Source organism: Theropithecus gelada, chromosome 9 (genome assembly GCF_003255815.1).
Source record: "Theropithecus gelada isolate Dixy chromosome 9, Tgel_1.0, whole genome shotgun sequence".
NCBI lineage: Eukaryota > Metazoa > Chordata > Mammalia > Primates > Cercopithecidae > Theropithecus > Theropithecus gelada.
In genome coordinates this window covers 28138287-28156677 of record NC_037677.1, presented here as the reverse complement: position 1 = coordinate 28156677, position 18391 = coordinate 28138287, and the positions used below count along the sequence as shown (strand labels likewise).

At 37.5% G+C, this 18391-nt stretch overlaps 1 protein-coding gene across 3 annotated transcripts in view; it reads left to right on the top strand.

Annotated features, from left to right (window-relative positions):
- Positions 1–18391, top strand: part of MLLT10 (MLLT10, histone lysine methyltransferase DOT1L cofactor) — a 219168-nt gene that overhangs the window by 159010 nt on the left and 41767 nt on the right. The window contains exon 14 of one of the 3 annotated variants that reach the window (XM_025396564.1): positions 3989–4036. The exons of the other annotated variants lie outside the window; for them this stretch is intronic. Coding sequence (XP_025252349.1) covers positions 3989–4036 — 48 coding nt within the window. The remainder of the gene's footprint in view (positions 1–3988; positions 4037–18391) is intronic. 3 annotated transcript variants of the gene reach the window in all.

Below are 18391 nucleotides of genomic sequence, written 5' to 3'. Positions count from 1 at the left end.
TGGTGACGCATGCCTGTAATCCCAGCTACTCAAGAGGCTGAGGCAGGAGAATCGCTTGAACCCGGGAGGCGGAGGTTGCGGTGAGCTGAGATCATGCCATTGCACTCCAGCCTGGGCAACAAGGGTGAAACTCCGTCTCAAAAGAAAAAAAAAGAACCCTTTCTTTTTTCAATACTTTTGGGTTCTCGTATGTGATGTTCTATTACTTCCTCCAGTTGGTTTCTACTCTTTCTCTAGGCACTTATTTTGTTTCTGTGAAATATATCTTAGTCATATTTATCTCACATTTGTGAAACTTCAAAAAAAATCTTTTATTAGACAGTTGAAACTCTGAATTATTTTCATCATTTATTCTGGCAACTGATGCATTTCAAAATGTTTTAAATAGAACTTTATAAAACTAAAATTTATTACTTCACAAAACTTATTCTGGAAAAATTAATACAAGTGTAATGACCAAGAAAATATTGACAGAGTCTCACTCTGTTGCCAGGCTGGAGTGCAATGGTGCGATCTCAGCTCACTGCAATCTCCGCCTCCTGGGTTCAAGCGATTCTCCTGCCTCAGCCTCCCAAGTAGCTGGGATTACAGGTGCCTACCACCACGCCTGGCCAAGTTTTGTATTTTTAGTAGAGACGGGGTTTCACCATGTTGGCCAGGCTGGTCTCAAACGCCTGGCTGCAAGTGATCTGCAAGTGATCCACCTCGGCCTCCCAAAGTGTTGGGATTACAGGCATGAGCCACCATGCCCAGCCTCTTTGGCTACTTTAAACCAGCATTTCAAAATAATATTAAAAGTGAGAAAGGCCAAAACAAATGTATGAAACAACTCTATTTAGCAAAGAACCAAGTTACTATACTGAAAGAGACAAGACAGTCTAATACAAAGTTAATTCCCAAAGAAAATGAACATATTCCCAAGAATATATATGGAACTTATTCTAGGACAATGTAGCAATTAACAGCTGTTTTCATTCATTCAACAGTTATGGCAAGCCTATTAGATGATTAGCTAAATACTGACAAAATAAGATGAATAAAAGCCAACTTCGATCCTAAATGAGTTTATAGTCCAGTCAGGAAAAAAAAAAAGCTCGTAAATAAATTATTAAAGAACCTGGCAAACACTAGAGCAAAATCATCCCTGAGACATGACAATGAAAACTAGGAGGATGATATGCTAGTTTTCAACTGGACTATAAAACTAAACTATAATCTTTTAATACATACTACTTGTTTCATCATTTTTACAAGCATTTAAAATACTTCTATTAAGTGAAATAGAGAAATTAAACTTACAATTTATTAAGATCATGAAATCTCTTAGGCTGCATCATTCCAAGGCACCACCACAAAACCAAACATGAAATACAAGGCACTTTCTTTTATGGGCATCTGTTTAATTCTCCATATAGTATTCTTGAAGATATTTAAATAACTATGTTTTACCCTTTCCAAACTGCCTTAAAAGTTTCCGGAATTTCCTTTACATAATATATCTTTGCATACCTTTAAATATATCTTTACATATATAATATACCTTTCGTAACTTTTCTGTTTCCTTTTTCCTCTGTTGGGACAATCATTTTAATATTATTTCTTCCATTTTTTAATTTCCTAAATTTCTCTGATCGTATGCTAAATTTATCCTAGTGGACCTAAATTGGTTTTTGAAATTGGTAAGGTGTTTTCCTAAAGTACTTTTCTTTGTATCAATATTATCCTTAATTCCTTACCTGAAAACACCCAATTTCAAAAGTTTATGAAGTTATTTCACATACCCAAAAGAATCACCTTAAGTCCTAAGATCCTCTCTGAGAAAGAACAAATCAAGACATATGCTTTAGGCCGGGCGCGGTGGCTCAAGCCTGTAATCCCAGCACTTTGGGAGGCCGAGACGGGCGGATCACGAGGTCGGGAGATCGAGACCATCCTGGCTAACACGGTGAAACCCCGTCTCTACTAAAAAAATACAAACAACTAGCCGGGCGAGGTGGCGGGCGCCTGAAGTCCCAGCTACTCGGGAGGCTGAGGCAGGAGAATGGCGTGAACCCGGGAGGCGGAGCTTGCAGTGAGCTGAGATCCGGCCACTGCACTCCAGCCTGGGCGACAGAGCGAGACTCTGTCTCAAAAAAAAAAAAAAAAAAAAAAAAAAAAAGACATATGCTTTAATCTCAATATCTATGACTGTTAATATATAATATTTCCTTGGGGCCGTGCATGGTGGCTCATGCCTGCAATCCCAGCACTTTGGGAGTTTGAGACCAGCCTGGTCAACATGACGAAACCTCTTGTCTGCTAAAAATACAAAAATTAGCCAGGCGTGATGGCACATGCCTGTAATCCCTGCTACTTGGGAGGCTGAGGCGGGGAGAATCGCTGGAACCCAGGAGGCGGAGGTTGCAGTGAGGTGAGATCGCACCACTGCATTCCAGCCTAGGTGACAGAACAAGACTCTGCCTAAAAAATAAATGAATGAATGAATAAATAAAGTACTAAAGAGCTTACTTAGGTCAATTTTCACAGCAGTATATTGCTAATTGAGTTCCACGTCCCATTTATAAGCCCATTTATGCGCTTTTAAATTCCCTTTAATTATGATGCTTCTGGTTTGAGACAGCTGTGCTCACTAAACAAATAGGGTTTGTTGGAGGAGGTAATGTTAACCAATTATTCATATATATGTGCTTTATGATGAGTATACATATAAATGCCAGTTGATTTTAGAGGTGAACATTCTTCCTCAAGAACAGGGTTCTACGTAGGCTTGTCAGACTAGTTTATAAGAAACTGAATCTTTGTCCTTCATATGTGTCCCTTTTTTATTTCAGGGAAGCATTAAGTGGATAGGATTCCATGGAAGTGGGATGAGTAATACTCATATAATTGTTCCAAAGCCAATATCATTTGAGATTCACTATGTGTAATGAGATATTACTGATGGGGGATGAGTTGTTGCTGTGAGCAGTATGGAGATTGAGAATCTACTCATTCTAAATCTGATTTCCTTTTAATCACAACAGACATTGTTTCTTCTTATGAGTTAGTGTGTTCTTTATGCTTATACAGTAAATTGTCACATCCTAGGATATATCAAGTGCTACTAAGTTTGTTTCAATACACGCAAACTGAATCACTTGGTAAGGGATAATTAGGTTAAAAAAGGGGAAGGGAACTAGGCCTTGGGCATAGTAAAGAGCTGCAAAGCACATTGATTGTACGGGGTTGAAATGAAATTCTAAAGAAAGGCACCTGATGGGTAGTAAACCTAGACCTTGGAATTGCTGTCTTGAATCAGAAAAATGGTAAGGAGCTATGATGAGTTTGTGGGAGATAGAACACATGATGAAATGATATGAAGTCTTATTGGCAGGGCTGTGATTATGCCTGTGTAGGAAAGAGTTTGACTAATATAATACAGCCTTGATAATAAGATAGTATAAGACTTACACTATAGATAAGACTTTCCATTTCAAAGTATCCAGGCTACTTTGTTGCTCTTGGTTCCTTGAAGATAGGCTTCAAAGACTCTTAAGGGGTAAACACATTGGGCTGGTGAGTCCCCCACTGGGGAGAAAAAATAGTTTTCACATTTGGCTGATGAGTCCACCACTGGGGAGAAAAAGTAGTTTCCAGTATCCAAGTTAACTTTTATAATGCAAAATGAATCTACACTGTTTCATTGAAACTATGAGAGGGGTGGAACCTGAAAAGTTCCAATTGACTGAGGGAAGCAGTGCAAATGGGAATGAGTTGTATAATAATTACTTTTATGTTAAATGGTAATGCCATTAGTACTCGCTTTATTTGGAGCACTGCTATTTTTTAAATTTACATAGGTTTCATGGGGATTTTAACCCCAATGATCCACCCCCACGCTGCACCCCTGCCCCCATCATAATATCTTCAGTTTTTCAACTTGTCTATCATGATTGTTTTTAGGAAGTGGTGATTAAAAAGCTGAAATTAAAGTGTGTCTTTTCTTTAGACAGAGATGACAGTTCTACACTAACAAAGCAAGAACTTAAATTCATAGGTATGTACCAAACTCCAGCATGGTTCTAAACATAATAGTGTTAAATTAATCCTATTGTAGCTTGGAAACCTTCCCATACAAAGCAATATTAGCAGTATGTACTCATTAAAAAAATGATGCCTGAAAGGAATTATCTTTAACCTTGGATGGTAGGTGGGATGAACTATAAGTTCTTATCGTTGTACTTATTGGATTTGTCATGTTGCTTAAGTCATGGTAGATAGATCTTAGAATTTCTAAAACTTTACTTGTAAGGACTTAGGCTCCTAGGTCTGATTTTGTAAGGACCACTTTCTACACCCGTGTCCCTTCTCTCACTGAGATCAGGAAGAATATGAGACCATATTTCATGTTTTATAATCATGATAATTCTCTGATTCTTTAACATATATCTCAAATACTCTGGATCAGTTCAGAGAGAACATGTGTATTCTGATCTACAGAATGAAATCTACTACTCTTAACCACTTGAGGTATGCATCCGCTCATTTCTCTCCCCTAAAATCCTCATTTTTAACATGTTGATAAAGCTAATTTTATAGGCTGTATCTTCAATATGGCACTTTCCTTCTTGAGACTGTCTTAGTTTTTTATCATTTGACAAGAATATATTATGTTCTTTCTTTATGTCTATATGTAAGGTCCTGGTTAGTTGCTTTGGGGAAATAAGTATACTGCAAAAGATAAATATGTGGCATATGAGTCCTCCCCTTGAGAACATACACTCTAAAAGGAAAAGAAATATATATATGTATCTTTTATATATATACACACACATATATATAATGTAAAAAATTACATATATATACACATATATATGCAGTAATTTCAAGGGATGTACTTATAAGAAATATAAAAGGATGTACTGATAAGAAATCTAAAATAAATATATAAGTAATAATTTCAAGGGATGTACTTATAACTTCTTTAATGGTCAGGAGGAGTTGAAGGCCAGGGAAAATTGCTTTCAGCTGAGGGAATGAGCTATCCAGGTAATATAACATTTGACCTGATGCTTAAAGAATATGTAAAATTTTGTTATTTGGAGATATAGGGATCAGAGCTAGATTCTTAGTCTGAGCTATATACAGTTAGCATGAGCAATGGCATAGAATGAGAATACACAGGCTGTGTAAACTAATATATGTCGTATGTGTGTTTTTCATATATATACACATTTTTTTTTTCTTGGCATGTTTTACCTCCAAGATACTGATATTTGACATGAAAAATAACAACATTAGCTATTAGTCCAAGGAATTGAGAGCAGTTGGTGTTGAGTTGGAAAAAAGATAATCAAACCTGTACTTTAGGAAGCTTCAACTGGTGGGTAGCATGTAAAAAGATGGAAAAGAGCTAACGCTGAAACAGAGTAACCCAATAGTTTTTTGTTATAATCTAACCAAATTTATTGATGGCCTGAATGAGGATCCTGGAAGTCAAACTGATGAGATGTGTATTACCCAAGAAGAACTGGTGATGACAGAAGCTGGAAAGGACGGGTATTCATTTACTAACACAGTATTTAGGTAGAGATGTTTAGCACAGAGCTTGGGCACCAAAGAGAATTGAAAGCCACTTAGGGGGTAGTAACTGAAACTCTGAGACTGGTATAGGCTGAGAAATGTGGATAGAGAAGACAGAGGAAGAGGTTGAATCAGGTGTATTGTAAGATAGGGAAATCTTAATAGTAGGAAGGAGATTAAGATTCAAGGAGTGATATTTCATAGAATCTGGAACAGATGGGAAGAGATCAAGTGAACATGTAGAAAAATTAAGTTTGAAGGAAGACAGGGAATCACTGTGGAAACATTCGCTGTCAGAAACCGAATTAGTTTTCTAAAACCTTCGTAATTTGAATTAATGAATTTTTAAATTATTATAAATTTTAAAAATAGATTCCCCCCAAAATAACTGATTCTTTCAGGTATGTGTAGTAACTTGAATGTGTTTACAAAAGCGTTTTCTCTTTAGTGTACTTCAGAATAGGGCTTTAATGATTAAATAAGAGTATTAAATAATACTTAAATATGCAAAGGTTATGCATCTCAGCTAGTTATTTTATTTTAAATTCTCAATATCGCCTGAGAAGTGATCTCTCTCCTCTCCTCTTGTATTTTTTTGTCCGAAATACCTCTATCCTGGAGTTACTGTTTGTGCCTGCCTATGTGTCATTTTCTCTGCCTGTTCCTTACTATTACATAAATCACCAAGTGCTGCCTTCTGAACATCTTTTCTAATTTACTAATTTGAGGCTTTCTAGACATGACTTTTATATTTAATTTTTCTTCATTGTTTTCAAAACTCATCTTTTCTTCAATGTTGGTTCGGGTGCTTATCATTTCTTGCACAGGTTATTCTACTATCCTCTTTTTACTTTTGTCAGTATACCTAGAGTTCATCAAATGGGCTTACTCAAACCAGAATCTCAGAAATGAAGGTAAGGAAGAATGTCATTTAATCATCTATGATTTAAAAAAAAAAAATAACATAACTGCCAAGAATGCCAAATGTTGCTTGTCTTCTTCTTCCTTATGGTAATCTTCTTGGGAAAACAAATTATAATTGGAAAGTGCTTGCTTAGTGAATCGGACATCAGAATAAAGGCAGTTTGATCATGTTTAAATATTATAATCTTGATAATACTTTTTTTCACTCTTATAATGTATTTGACTGCTTTGCAGCTTCCTTTCACATTAACTCTGGTCCTGCATTTGTAGAAACTGTGTCCCAATCACCTTCATTAAACCTGGAGTTGTAGACCATGTCCTTGGTGGGCTGTTTCTATAGATGGCTGATATACTTGTTTCACACTCAGAGGGTCATTTTATTTCAGGATCTCTTGATATATATATGGATATATATCTCTGGATATATGTATGTGTCCATTCCTACCAGAATAGCATATTTATATAATAACAGCTAGGTATTTGGAATTTTTCTTCTGATACTTTTTTCCATCATGCATGCATTAGTAGCAACTAATATTTTTATTTCAAAGGTGTATTGAAAGCTTATAGCTTTTGGCTTAGGAAACCAAAAAACTTTATTTCATGTTGCCAATAATATAAAATCTGATTTTCCACCCAGATTAGGTCTTTTATAGAACTATAGAGAGAAAACAAATCAGCATAATAAACGTAAGACATGAGGGAAGATAGTAGTAATTTGAAACAAAATTTTAAAAGAGAAATTTTATATATTGAGCTATATTTTATAATAGTCAAAGCAAAGAACACAGTAAAGGGGTAATAACGCAATGGTTACAGCCAAGAAACAGAATAATAAATGGGTAAATCAGATGAAGAAAATTTCCTAGAAAGAAGGAAAGTACCAAGACTGTGGTGCTAAGGACTTAATAGACTGGGCACGGTGGCTCATGCCTATAATCCCAGCACTTTGGGAGGCTGAGGCAGGCAGATCACTTGAGGTCAGGAGTTAAAAGATCGTCCTGGTCATCATGGTGAAACCTCATATCTACAAAAAGAAAAAAAAGAGCCAGGTGGGATGGTGCACGTCTGTAATCCCAGGTACTTGGGAGACTGAGGCATGAGAATTGCTTGAACTTGGGAGGCGGAGGCTGTAGTGACCTGAGATCATGCTACTGCACTCTAGACTGGGTGACAGATGAGACCCTGTCTTAGAAAAATAAAAAATAAAAGGACTTTAATAGAAGTGACTTCCGTTCTAAGGAAATGTACAAAATATGACAAGACTAGACATACAGAGATATTTATCATAGCAAAAAGTTGCAAGTACTGGGGACTGACAAAATTATCACAGTGGTTATATTATTATTATTATTATTATTATTATTTTTTAATCAGTGTCTTGCTTTGATGCCCAGACTGGTTTCAAATCCCTGGCCTCACATGAATTCCCCACCTCAGCCTCCCAAGTTGCTGGGATTACAGGCATGAACCACTGTGCCTGACCTATTCTGCCACATCTTTCTATTATTTTTGAGACAGAGTCTTGCTTAGTCCAGGCTGGAGTGCATTGGTGCCATCATAACTCACTGCAGTCTCAATTTCTTGGGCTCAAACAATCCTCCTGCCTCAGCCTCTTGAGTAGGTGGGAATACAGGCACACACCACTACACTCAGCAATTTTTTTTTTTTTTTTCCTTTTTAGTAGAGATGAGATTTTACTAAGTTGCCCAGGCTGGTCTCCAACTGCTAAGCTCAAGTGATCCTCCTGCCTCGGCCTCCCAAAGTGCTGGGATTACAGGCATGAGCTGCCACACCTGGCCATAGTGGTTGTATTAAAATCAATGGTTCAAGAGTATTGTGTTTTCTTGTCTCTGTTTTCTAAAACTGAATATGGCCGTTCTTTTTTGTTTTTATTTAAAACAAAAATATTCATGAAGAATGGCAAACGATGTTGATAACCACCATATCTGATAAGATTATGTTCTTTGGCCAGGCGCGGTGGCTCAAGCCTGTAATCCTAGCACTTTGGGAGGCCGAGATGGGTGGATCACGAGGTCAGGAGATCGAGACCATCCTGGCTAACACGGTGAAAACCCGTCTCTACTAAAAAATACAAAAAATTAGCCAGGTGAGGTGGCAGGCGCCTGTAGTCCCAGCTACTCGGGAGGCTGAGGCAGGAGAATGGCATAAACCCGGGAGGTGGAGCTTGCAGCGAGCTGAGATCCTGCCACTGCACTCCAGCCTGGGTGACAGAGCGAGACTCCGTCTCAAAAAAAAAAAAAAAAAAGAGATTATGTTCTTCATTTTACTTGATACTTTTTCCCCCACTAAATCTTTCTTTTAATCTTTTTAAAGAAACAAAAAAAAAATCACTGTGTAGTATATATGTTTCATGATGCTTCTTGCTTAGGCTTATGATTGTACTCATTTAGGTGTGTCTCATCTCTTAGTTGAAGTACTCTCCTTCATTAACCTGGTGACTCATATTTTTATACTTTATTCGAGCTTACTGTTTATAGAGAAAAAAATCACACTATATAAAAATTCCTGTCATTCATTGATTCATAACAGTCACAGCTGACATTTAAATTGCTTTGCAATGTCAATATACTTCTCTAGGAAACTTAGGGTTTTTTTTTTTTTTTGAGACAGAGTCTCGCTCTGTCGTCCAGGCTGGAGTGCAGTGGCGTGATCTCGGCTCACTGCAGCCTCTGCCTCCCAGGTCCACGCCATTCTCCTGCCTCCCGAGTAGCTGGGACTACAGGCGCCTGCCACCATGCCTGGCTAATTTTTTGTATTTTTAGTAGAGACGGGGTTTCACTGTGTTAGCCAGGATGGTCTCGATCTCCTGACCTTGTGATCCGCCCACCTCGGCCTCCCAAAGTGCTGGGATTACAGGCATGAGCCACCGTGCCCGGCCTGGAAACTTACTTTTTGCTATGACTGTTTAATATATATATTTTTAACTCCTCATACTCTTCCTTTACTTTCCCTGTACTCAAGATATTAGATGTCTTTCCCAGGGGGGAAAAAAAAAACCTTGTCATTTTAGTTTCCTCACCCTCTTTTTTTCACCATCTCTTATGTTTTCATTAATTGTGCTCTTAGTATCTTTCCTCTTGAAAACAGCCCCCCCCCCCCAAAAAAAAACAAAAACCAATTTACTTTAACTTATTCCTGTTTGTGCACCTACCTCTGAAACTGTTCTACCAGCACACACTTGTTTAAGATCATTTGTTTTATTTTTGTGATATGTCTATGTATGACTTAAGTCTTCCTTGGACTTACTGTGCTTCCTGATTGAGAGAATTCATGTGTTTCACTGATACCCTACGCAGTCTTAGCCATTATATTTCAAAATACAGCATCTTACCATTTTCTCCGTTCTTTCTTCCGGAAGTTTGAATTCTTTGAAGTCTCTTTTAAAATGAACCGAGTTTGGTTTTCTGTTTCTTTCTGTTTTAAAAAAGAACTATGTAGTTTTTTTCCCACATCTGAAAATATTTTTATTTTGAAGCAATCTCAAACTCATGGAAAAATTGCAAGTGTAGTAGAGAGAACTTTATTTTTCTGAGCCATTTGAGAGTAAGTTGTGCACAGTATCCCATCAGCACTGAATGCTTATGTATTTCTTACAAACAAGGACATTCTCCTACAATATCACAGTATAACTATTAAGAACAGAAAATTAACACTGCTATATTACTACCATCTGGTTTTCAAATGCCATTCAAGTTTTGACAGTTGTCAATGTTTTTGGAGATCACAGGGTAGTTGTTTTGGATTTCATTTTTTATTACTAAATTCAGATTATGTTTTGGGGGGCATTAATTTTATAGAAATGATCTTTGCAGTGCATATCATCAATGACACATAATCAGGCTTTCCCAATGTAAAGGTTTTCTTTCCCCCTTTACAATTAGTAATTATTTTGTGGAATAAATTGTGACACTATATGTAATATTCTATTCCTCATCAGATTTTCAGTTTATATCAGTATGTGTTTAAGGATTCCTACGGGCTATAATTTATTACTCATGATTTATTGTGGTGCTCAAAATTGTTCAGGTTAGCCAGTGGGAGCCCTTTTGAGCTGGCTCTCTGTTCTTTTGACATATCCCTGCTATTCTTTGACTGCTTCCTTACTTTCTGGCACTGTAAGTACATTAGTTTTCCATTGCTGACATAACAAATTATCAGAAAGTTAGCAGCTTAAAACCACACACATTTGTTAGCTTTCATTTATCATATTTTACCAGTAGAAGTTTGGGTTGGCTGGGTTCTCTGCTTAGTGTCTTGCAAGGCTGAAATCCAGGTGCTGGCCAGCTGGGCCTTTATCAAGGCTTCGGAAGAAACCCTCAGCTCTTAGAGGCTTTTATAAATACCTTGCACATATCCCTACGTCTTCAAGCCAGCAGTTGAGTTGAATCCTTCTCACACTTAGAATCTGTCTGACTTCCACTTCTGCCACATCTCTCACTTTCTCTTCTGCCACATCTTTCACTGACTTTCTACTTTCTCTCTCTCTCTCTCTTTTTTTTGTTTTTTTTGAGACAGAGTCTTCCTCTGTCGCCCAAGGCTGGAGTGCAGTGGCCTGATCTTGGCTCACTGCAACCTCTGCCTTGTGGGTTCAAGCGATTCTCGTGCTTCAGCCTCCCAAGTAGCTGGGATTACAGGCGTGCGCCATCACAGGTGTTTCGCCCTGTTGGCCAGGCTGGTCTCGAACTCCTGACCTCAAGTGAGCCACTGCACCCAGCTCCTCTTCTGCTTTCAAAGGCTCATGTGATTACATTGGATGCTTCTAGATAGCCCAGGATAATTTGTTTCAAAGTCAGCTAACCAATATTCTTAATCCAGTCTGCATAGCAGTACCTAGATTAGCATTTCATTGAGTAACTAGGGGACAGGAAACACCAACCTGTCTTTAGAATTCTGCCTACCACTGCAAGATATTCTTTGTTCCTCTTTTTTATATAGAGTGTTCTTTTCTCACATTTAAAAAATGCATCCTCTTAGGTTCTTAATTATTTAAAATATTTATCTTATAATCTTTATTTGCCATTTCTATTTTCGAAGTTTCTTAGAGGGCAGTCTAAGTGTTCGTATCTGCTAATTTGTCTTCATGGAGATTGGTTGCTTCCATGTTTCCTTATTTTGGATTGTGAACTTACGTTTTATCCCAGGTTGAGGATATATTCCTTCAGTCAAGTTTGTGTTTGCTTCACCACCCTGCCCCTTCTTATATTAATTTAATGTTGGGATTTATCAAACCAAAGTCTACTTGAACACAGACTATGTGGCTATAAATTCATATGGCAGACTTTTTACCACTTATCCAGAGCATAGACCAAATTGGACAAGTGTTATTATTTTCTCCCTATGATGTGGTTTTTGGGTGATTTCTGTGTGTGGGATTTTTTTTTTTTTTTTTAGAGTGGTCTACCCTTCCACTGAAAGTGTAGCTTTTTGACAGTCTCAGCCATATAAACAGGATCTCAGTTTCATCCTTCCATCCATCCATTAGAGGCCCGAGGTCTCATCTCTTTTCCTTTTGGGCATTAAAACCAAAGTTCGTACATTATTGAGACAGGCTGACTCTGCTACGGCAGGCTGTTTGACCTTTAAGTTTTATTGTTTATTTTTTGAGTATTTATTTTTTTGAGTATTTATTTATTTATTTTTTGAATTTTAAGTCTTCAAGTTTCCTTTTTTATTCTTGACCCCTAGATATTTCCTTTTCTAGTGGACTCGGGTATTCGTTTTTAGGTAATATTTTTTTCCCTATGACACAGCCCTCAGGAGATCCTGAGAACATGTACCCTCATTTTTAGGTAATTTTAATTAGGAAGGGTGTTAGGTTGTCTGGTCTGCGTTATTGCTAGAAACAGAAATTCTCCTATTGATTGATTTTTTTCAATCACTTTTTAGTGACCTCTACAACTACCACTCCAGTCAGGTCAGGAATGGCTCTCACATTGCCAAGTCAGTGGGTATTTTTAGTCTTCATCTCAGATGACCTTTATGCAGATTTGTCTTTGCCTAAGAACTTCTTTTGGAAACACCTTCTATTTTAATGTTATTTTAAATTTTTTTGCTTTTGTAACATTATGCTTAGCATGAGTGTCCATCTCTTCCACAATTTCTTTTTGGTTTTCTGGTGGCTTCCCTGTATCCAAATTTAGTATCGAAATTCCCTGAACTGCTGCTTTTCTCATTCCATAATTCTGGCCAGAATTTGGTACTTAAAATATTTTGTCTACAATATTACAATAGCTACTTAAGTCATCTCCCTGACTCCACTCTGTTGTCTTTCAGGGCGTCATCCACACTATAGCCAAAGTGATCTTATAAAACCGTAATTCTAATCATGCCACTCTCCTGGTTTTCCAGAATGGCTTTCTGTTAGGTTTAAATTTAAAAGTCCTTTATAGCCTGCGAGACTCTACACAAGTTGACTTCCTGGTTTCATCTTTGAGGATCTTATTTCTTTACTTATTATACCATTAATTAGAGTCGATTGTTACATAATCCACAGAAGGGAATTCTGTCCAATTTAAGGAAAAAAAAAAAAAAGAGAGAATTTATTAGGTGTGTATAGTTAATTTAGAGAATTAAAAGACAGAAATAGGTCGGGCATGGTGGCTCATGCCTGTAATCCCAGGACTTTGAGAGGCTGAAGCGGGCAGATCACCTAAGGTCAGGAGTTTGAGACCAGCCTAGCCAACATGGCGAAACCTATCTCTACTAAAAATACAAAAATTAGCCAGGCATGGTGGAAGGTGCCTGTAATCCCAGCTACTCGGGAGGCTGAGGCAGGAGAATCGCTTGAACCTGGGAGGCGGAGGTTGGAGTGAGCTGAGATTGTGCCATTTTACTCTAGCCTGGGCAACAAGAGCAAGACTCCATCTGAAAACAAACGAAAACAAAAGAAAAGTTTGTTGATGATTTTTTCCTACTTTTGCATGCATTTCAAATTTTAAAAATGATTGTGTTCAATTTTATAGATCATGTCAAAAGAAGCAATACATAATGAATAAAAATGTCCATCTTTAAATAAAGCAAAAATAGAGCAGCCCATGAAATAGTTAACGCTTGCCTAGAGAGATTTAGGAACACCAGTATTCCATTGAGATTGCTGAGAGTCTCAGGAAAGAAAGGTCTAACTTAAATTGTATTTTACCATTTCTAAGTAATGAATGGATTAACTCTATGGTGATATACTCTACAGTCTAGAAAGGGAAAACCAAAGATAAAGACTGTTGTATTTATTCATTAGTTGCCAAAGGAAAAGGGAAGACTAATTAACAGCAGAAGTGTTTAGTTATTGTATATATTATTCTGTTTATTTTAAAGATACTTGCTTATTTACATTTTCTTTTATCGCTGTGTAATAATTTACCTATTTATGGGGGACATTTGAGTGTTTGTTACACGCATAGAATGTATACTGACCAAGTCAGGGTCTGTGGGGTATCTATCACCTTGAATGTTTATCATTTCTGTGTTGGCAACATTTCAGATCTTCTCTTCTAGCTTCATTGAAATATTCAATATATTGTTGCTAACAATAGTCACGCTAGCCTTCTGTCAAACATTAAAACTTATTTATTCTATCTAACTGTTTGTACCCATTCAACAACCTCTCTTCATTTCTCCCTCCTACCCTCACACTCTTCCCAGCCTCTGATATCTGTTATTCTATTCTTTGTCTCCATGTTTTTCAGGTCTTACATATGAATTGAGCACATGTGGTATTTGTCTTTCTGTACCTGGCTTATTTCACTTAACATAATGATCTCCAGTTCCATCCATATTGTTGGAAATGACATGATTTCATTCTTTCTTATGGCCAAATAGTATTCCATTGTGTATATATACCATACTTAATTTATCTATTTGTCCATTGTGAAATACACTGAGGTTGATTCCATAACTTTGCTTTTGTGAATAATGCTGTGATACACATGTGAGTGCAGGTAACCCTTTGGTACGCTCATTTCTTTTACTTTGGTTTTAATACCTGATACTGGGATTGCTAGATCATGTGGAAGTTGTATTTTTAGTTTTTTAGATAAATATACATACTATTTTATATAGTGGTTGTACTAATTTTACATTCCTACCGACAGTGTATAAGAAGAGTTTATTTTTCTCCACATCCTCAGCAACATCTGTCATTTTTGTCTTTCTAATCATAGCCATTCTAACTGGAGTAATAGGATATCTCATTCATTGTGGTTTTGATTTGCATTCCCCTGATGATTAGTGATGTTGAGCATTTTTTCATGTATGTATTTTCCTTTTTTTTTTTCCCCCCAGAGATGGAGTCTTGCTTTTCTGCCAAGACTGGAATACAGTGGCACAATCTTGGCTCACTGCAACCTCCGCTTCCCAGGTTCAGCAATCCTCCTGCCTCAGCCCCCCTAGTAGCTGGGATTACAGACACGTGCCACCATGCCCAGCTAATTTTTGTATTTTCAGTAGATACAGGGTTTTGCCATGTTGGCCAGGCTGGTCTCGAACTCCTGACCTCAGGTGATCCACCCGCCTTGGCCTCCCAAAGTGCTGGGATTACAGGCGTGAGCCACCGTGCCCGGCATTTGTATGTCATCTTTTGAGAAATGTCTATTTATGTCCATTGCCCACTTGTTAATGGTATCTTTTTTTTTTTTTTAATTGTTGAGTTGTTTGAGTTCCTTGTGTATTCTGGATGTTAGTCTGTTGTCAGGTGAATACTTTGCAGATAATCCTATTCAACAGTTAGTCTCCCTCTGTTGATTATGTCTTTTGCTGTGCAGAAGGTTTTTAGTTTAATGTAGTCCCATTTTGTCTATTTGTGATTTTGATGTTTTAGCCATAAAATCTTTGCCTAGACCAATGTCCTGAAGTGTTTTCCCTGTGTTTTCTTCGAGTAGCTTTATACTTTCAGGTCTTATGTTTAAGTCTGTAATCTATCTTAGGTTGACTTTTCTGTATGGTGAGAAATGGGGTACAGTTCTATTCTTTTGCCTACAGATATCCAATTTTGCCAGCACCATTTTTGGAAGAGGATATCCTTTCCCTGGTGTATGTACTTGGTGCCTTTGTCAAAAATCAATTGGCTGTAAAAAAGTGGGTTTATTACTGGATTCTCTATTCTGTTTCATTGGTATCTGTTTTTATACCAATACCATGCTATTTTGGTTACTGTAGCTTTGTAATATATTTTGAAGTGAGGTAGCATGATGATTCCAGCTTTGTTCTTTTGCTCAGGATTACTTTAGCTATTCTGACTCTTTCTTGGCTCCATACAAATGTTAGAATTGTTTTTTCTATTTCTATGAAAAATGTTATTTTGATAAGGACTGCATTGCATCTGTAGATTGCTTTTGGCAGTGTGGTCATTATAATGATACTGATTCTTCCAATTCATGAGCATGGGATGTCTTTAAATTTGTTTGTGTCCTTTTCAATTTCTTTCGTCAGTGTTTTGTAATTTTCCTTGTAGATATCTTTCACCTACTTGGTTAAATGTGTTTGTGGGTTTTTTGTTGTTGTTGTTGTTTTTAAAACGCTATTGTAAACAGGACTGCTGCCTTGATTTCTTTTTTGGCTATTTCATTATTGGTGTAGAGAAACAATACTGGTTTTTGTATGTTAATTTTGTATTCTCCAAATTTACTGAATTTATCAGTTCTTATAGTCTTTTGGTGGAGTATTTAGGTTTTCTGCATATAAGGTCGTGTAGTTTGCAAAGTAGCGAATTTTACTTCCATATGGAAGTCAACTTGAATGCCTGTTATTTCTGATGGCAGATTGCTCTGGTTAGAATTGTCAATATTATGTTGAATAAGAGTTGTGAAGGTGGGCATTCTTGTTTTGTTTTGGGTCTTAGAGGAAAAGCTTTTAGCTTTTCCCTGTTCAGTATAATGTTAGCTGTGAGTTTGTCATATATGGCCTTTATTATTTTGCAGAATGGTCGTTCTGTGCCTAGTTTCAGAGTTTTTAATATGAAGCGATGTTGAACTTTTTCAAATGCTTTTTCTGCATCTATGAGATGATCATATGGATTTTGTCCTTCATTCTATTGATGTGATGTCTATTACGTTAAACCATCCTTGCATTCCAAGTGTAAATCCCACTTGATCACAGTGTATTACCTTTTGATGTTTTGTTGAATTTGGTTCGCCAGCATTTTGTTGGGGATTTTTGCATCTATGTTTATTAGGGATATTGGCCTGTAGTTTCGTTTTTTGTTGTTGTATCCTTGTCCGGTCAGGGCCTTGTAGAATGAGTTAAGGAGAATTCCCTTCTCTTGAATTTTTGGAATACTTTGAGGAGGATTGGTATTAGTTCCTTTTTATACATTTGTTAGTATTCAGCATTGAATCTATCCAGTCCTAGGCTTTTTTTTGGTTGGGAGACATTTTATTACTGATTCAGTCTCATTACTCATTGTTGGTCTGTTCAGGCTTTCTGTTTCTTCCTGATTCAGTCTGGGTAGGTTGTATGTTTTTTGGAATTCACCCATTTTCTCTAGATTTTCCAATTTGTTAGCATTCATAATATTCTCTGCTGTCTTTTGTATTTCTGTGGTATCAGTTGTAATGCTCCTTTTTCAATTTTGATTTTGCTGATTTGGTTCTTATCTCTCTCTTTTTTTTTTTTTTTTTTTTTTTTTTTGCTTGCTCTAGCTAGCAGTTTATCAATTTTGTTTACCTTTTTGAAGAACCAGTTTTTCAATTCATTGATTTTTTGGGGGGTGTAGAGGGGGGTCTCTATTTTTGTCTAATCTTCATTATATCTTTTCTTCTGCTAATTTTGGGTTTAATTTGTTCTTGCTTTTCTAGTCCTTGAGGTGCATCATTAGATTGTTTATTTGCAGTCTTTCTACTTTTTTGATGTAGATGTTTACTGCTATAAACTTTTTAGTGCTGTTTTTGCTGTTTCCATTTTCATTTGTTTCAAGAAATTTTTAAATTTTCATCTTAATTTCTTCATTGGCGCAATGGTGGATTGTGTTATTTTAAAAAATATGTGTATATTTATCCCGTCTCTATTAAGAAATACAAAAAACTAGCCGGGCGAGGTGGCGGGCGCCTGTAGTCCCAGCTACTCGGGAGGCTGAGGCCGGAGAATGGCGTGAACCCGGGAGGCGGAGCCTGCAGTGAGCTGAGATCCGGCCACTGAACTCCAGCCTGGGCGACAGAGCGAGACTCCGTCTCAAAAAAAAAAAAAAAAAAAAAAAAAAAAAAAAAAAAAAAAAGATCCATCTTGCTCTGTCACCCAGGCTGGAGTACAGTAATGCGATCTCTTCTCACTGCAACCTCTGCCTCCTGGGTTCCAGCAATTCTCCTGCCTCAGCCTCCTGAGTAGCTGGGACTATGGGCATGTACCACCATGCCTGGCTAATTTTTTGTATTTTTAGTAGAGATGGGTTTCACCATGTTAGCCAGGCTGGTCTCAAACTCCTGAGCTCAGGAATTCCACCAACCTCAGCCTCCCAAAGTGCTGGGGTTGCAGGCTCACGTGAGCCACTGCACCTGGTCATGTTATTTAACTTCATTTGTCTTCTCTTCTCTCTCCCCTCCCCTCCCCTCTTGTTTCTTTCTTTTTTTTTTTTTTTTAAACAGAGTCTCACTCTGTTGCCAGGCTGTAGTGCAGTGGCATGATCTCGGCTCATGGCAGCCTCCACCTCCCGGGTTCAGGTGATTCTCCTGGCTCAGCCTCCCGAGTAGCTGGGACTACAGGTGCCCACCACCACGCCCAGCTAATTTTTGTATTTTTAGTAGAGACGGGGTTTCACCACGTTGGCCAGGATGGTCTTGGTCTCTTGACCTCGTGATCCGCCCACCTCAGCCCCCCAAAATGCTGGGATTACAGGTGTGAGCCACTGTGCCTGGCCATGTTATTTAATTTTTATGTATTTGTGTAGTTCCCTAAG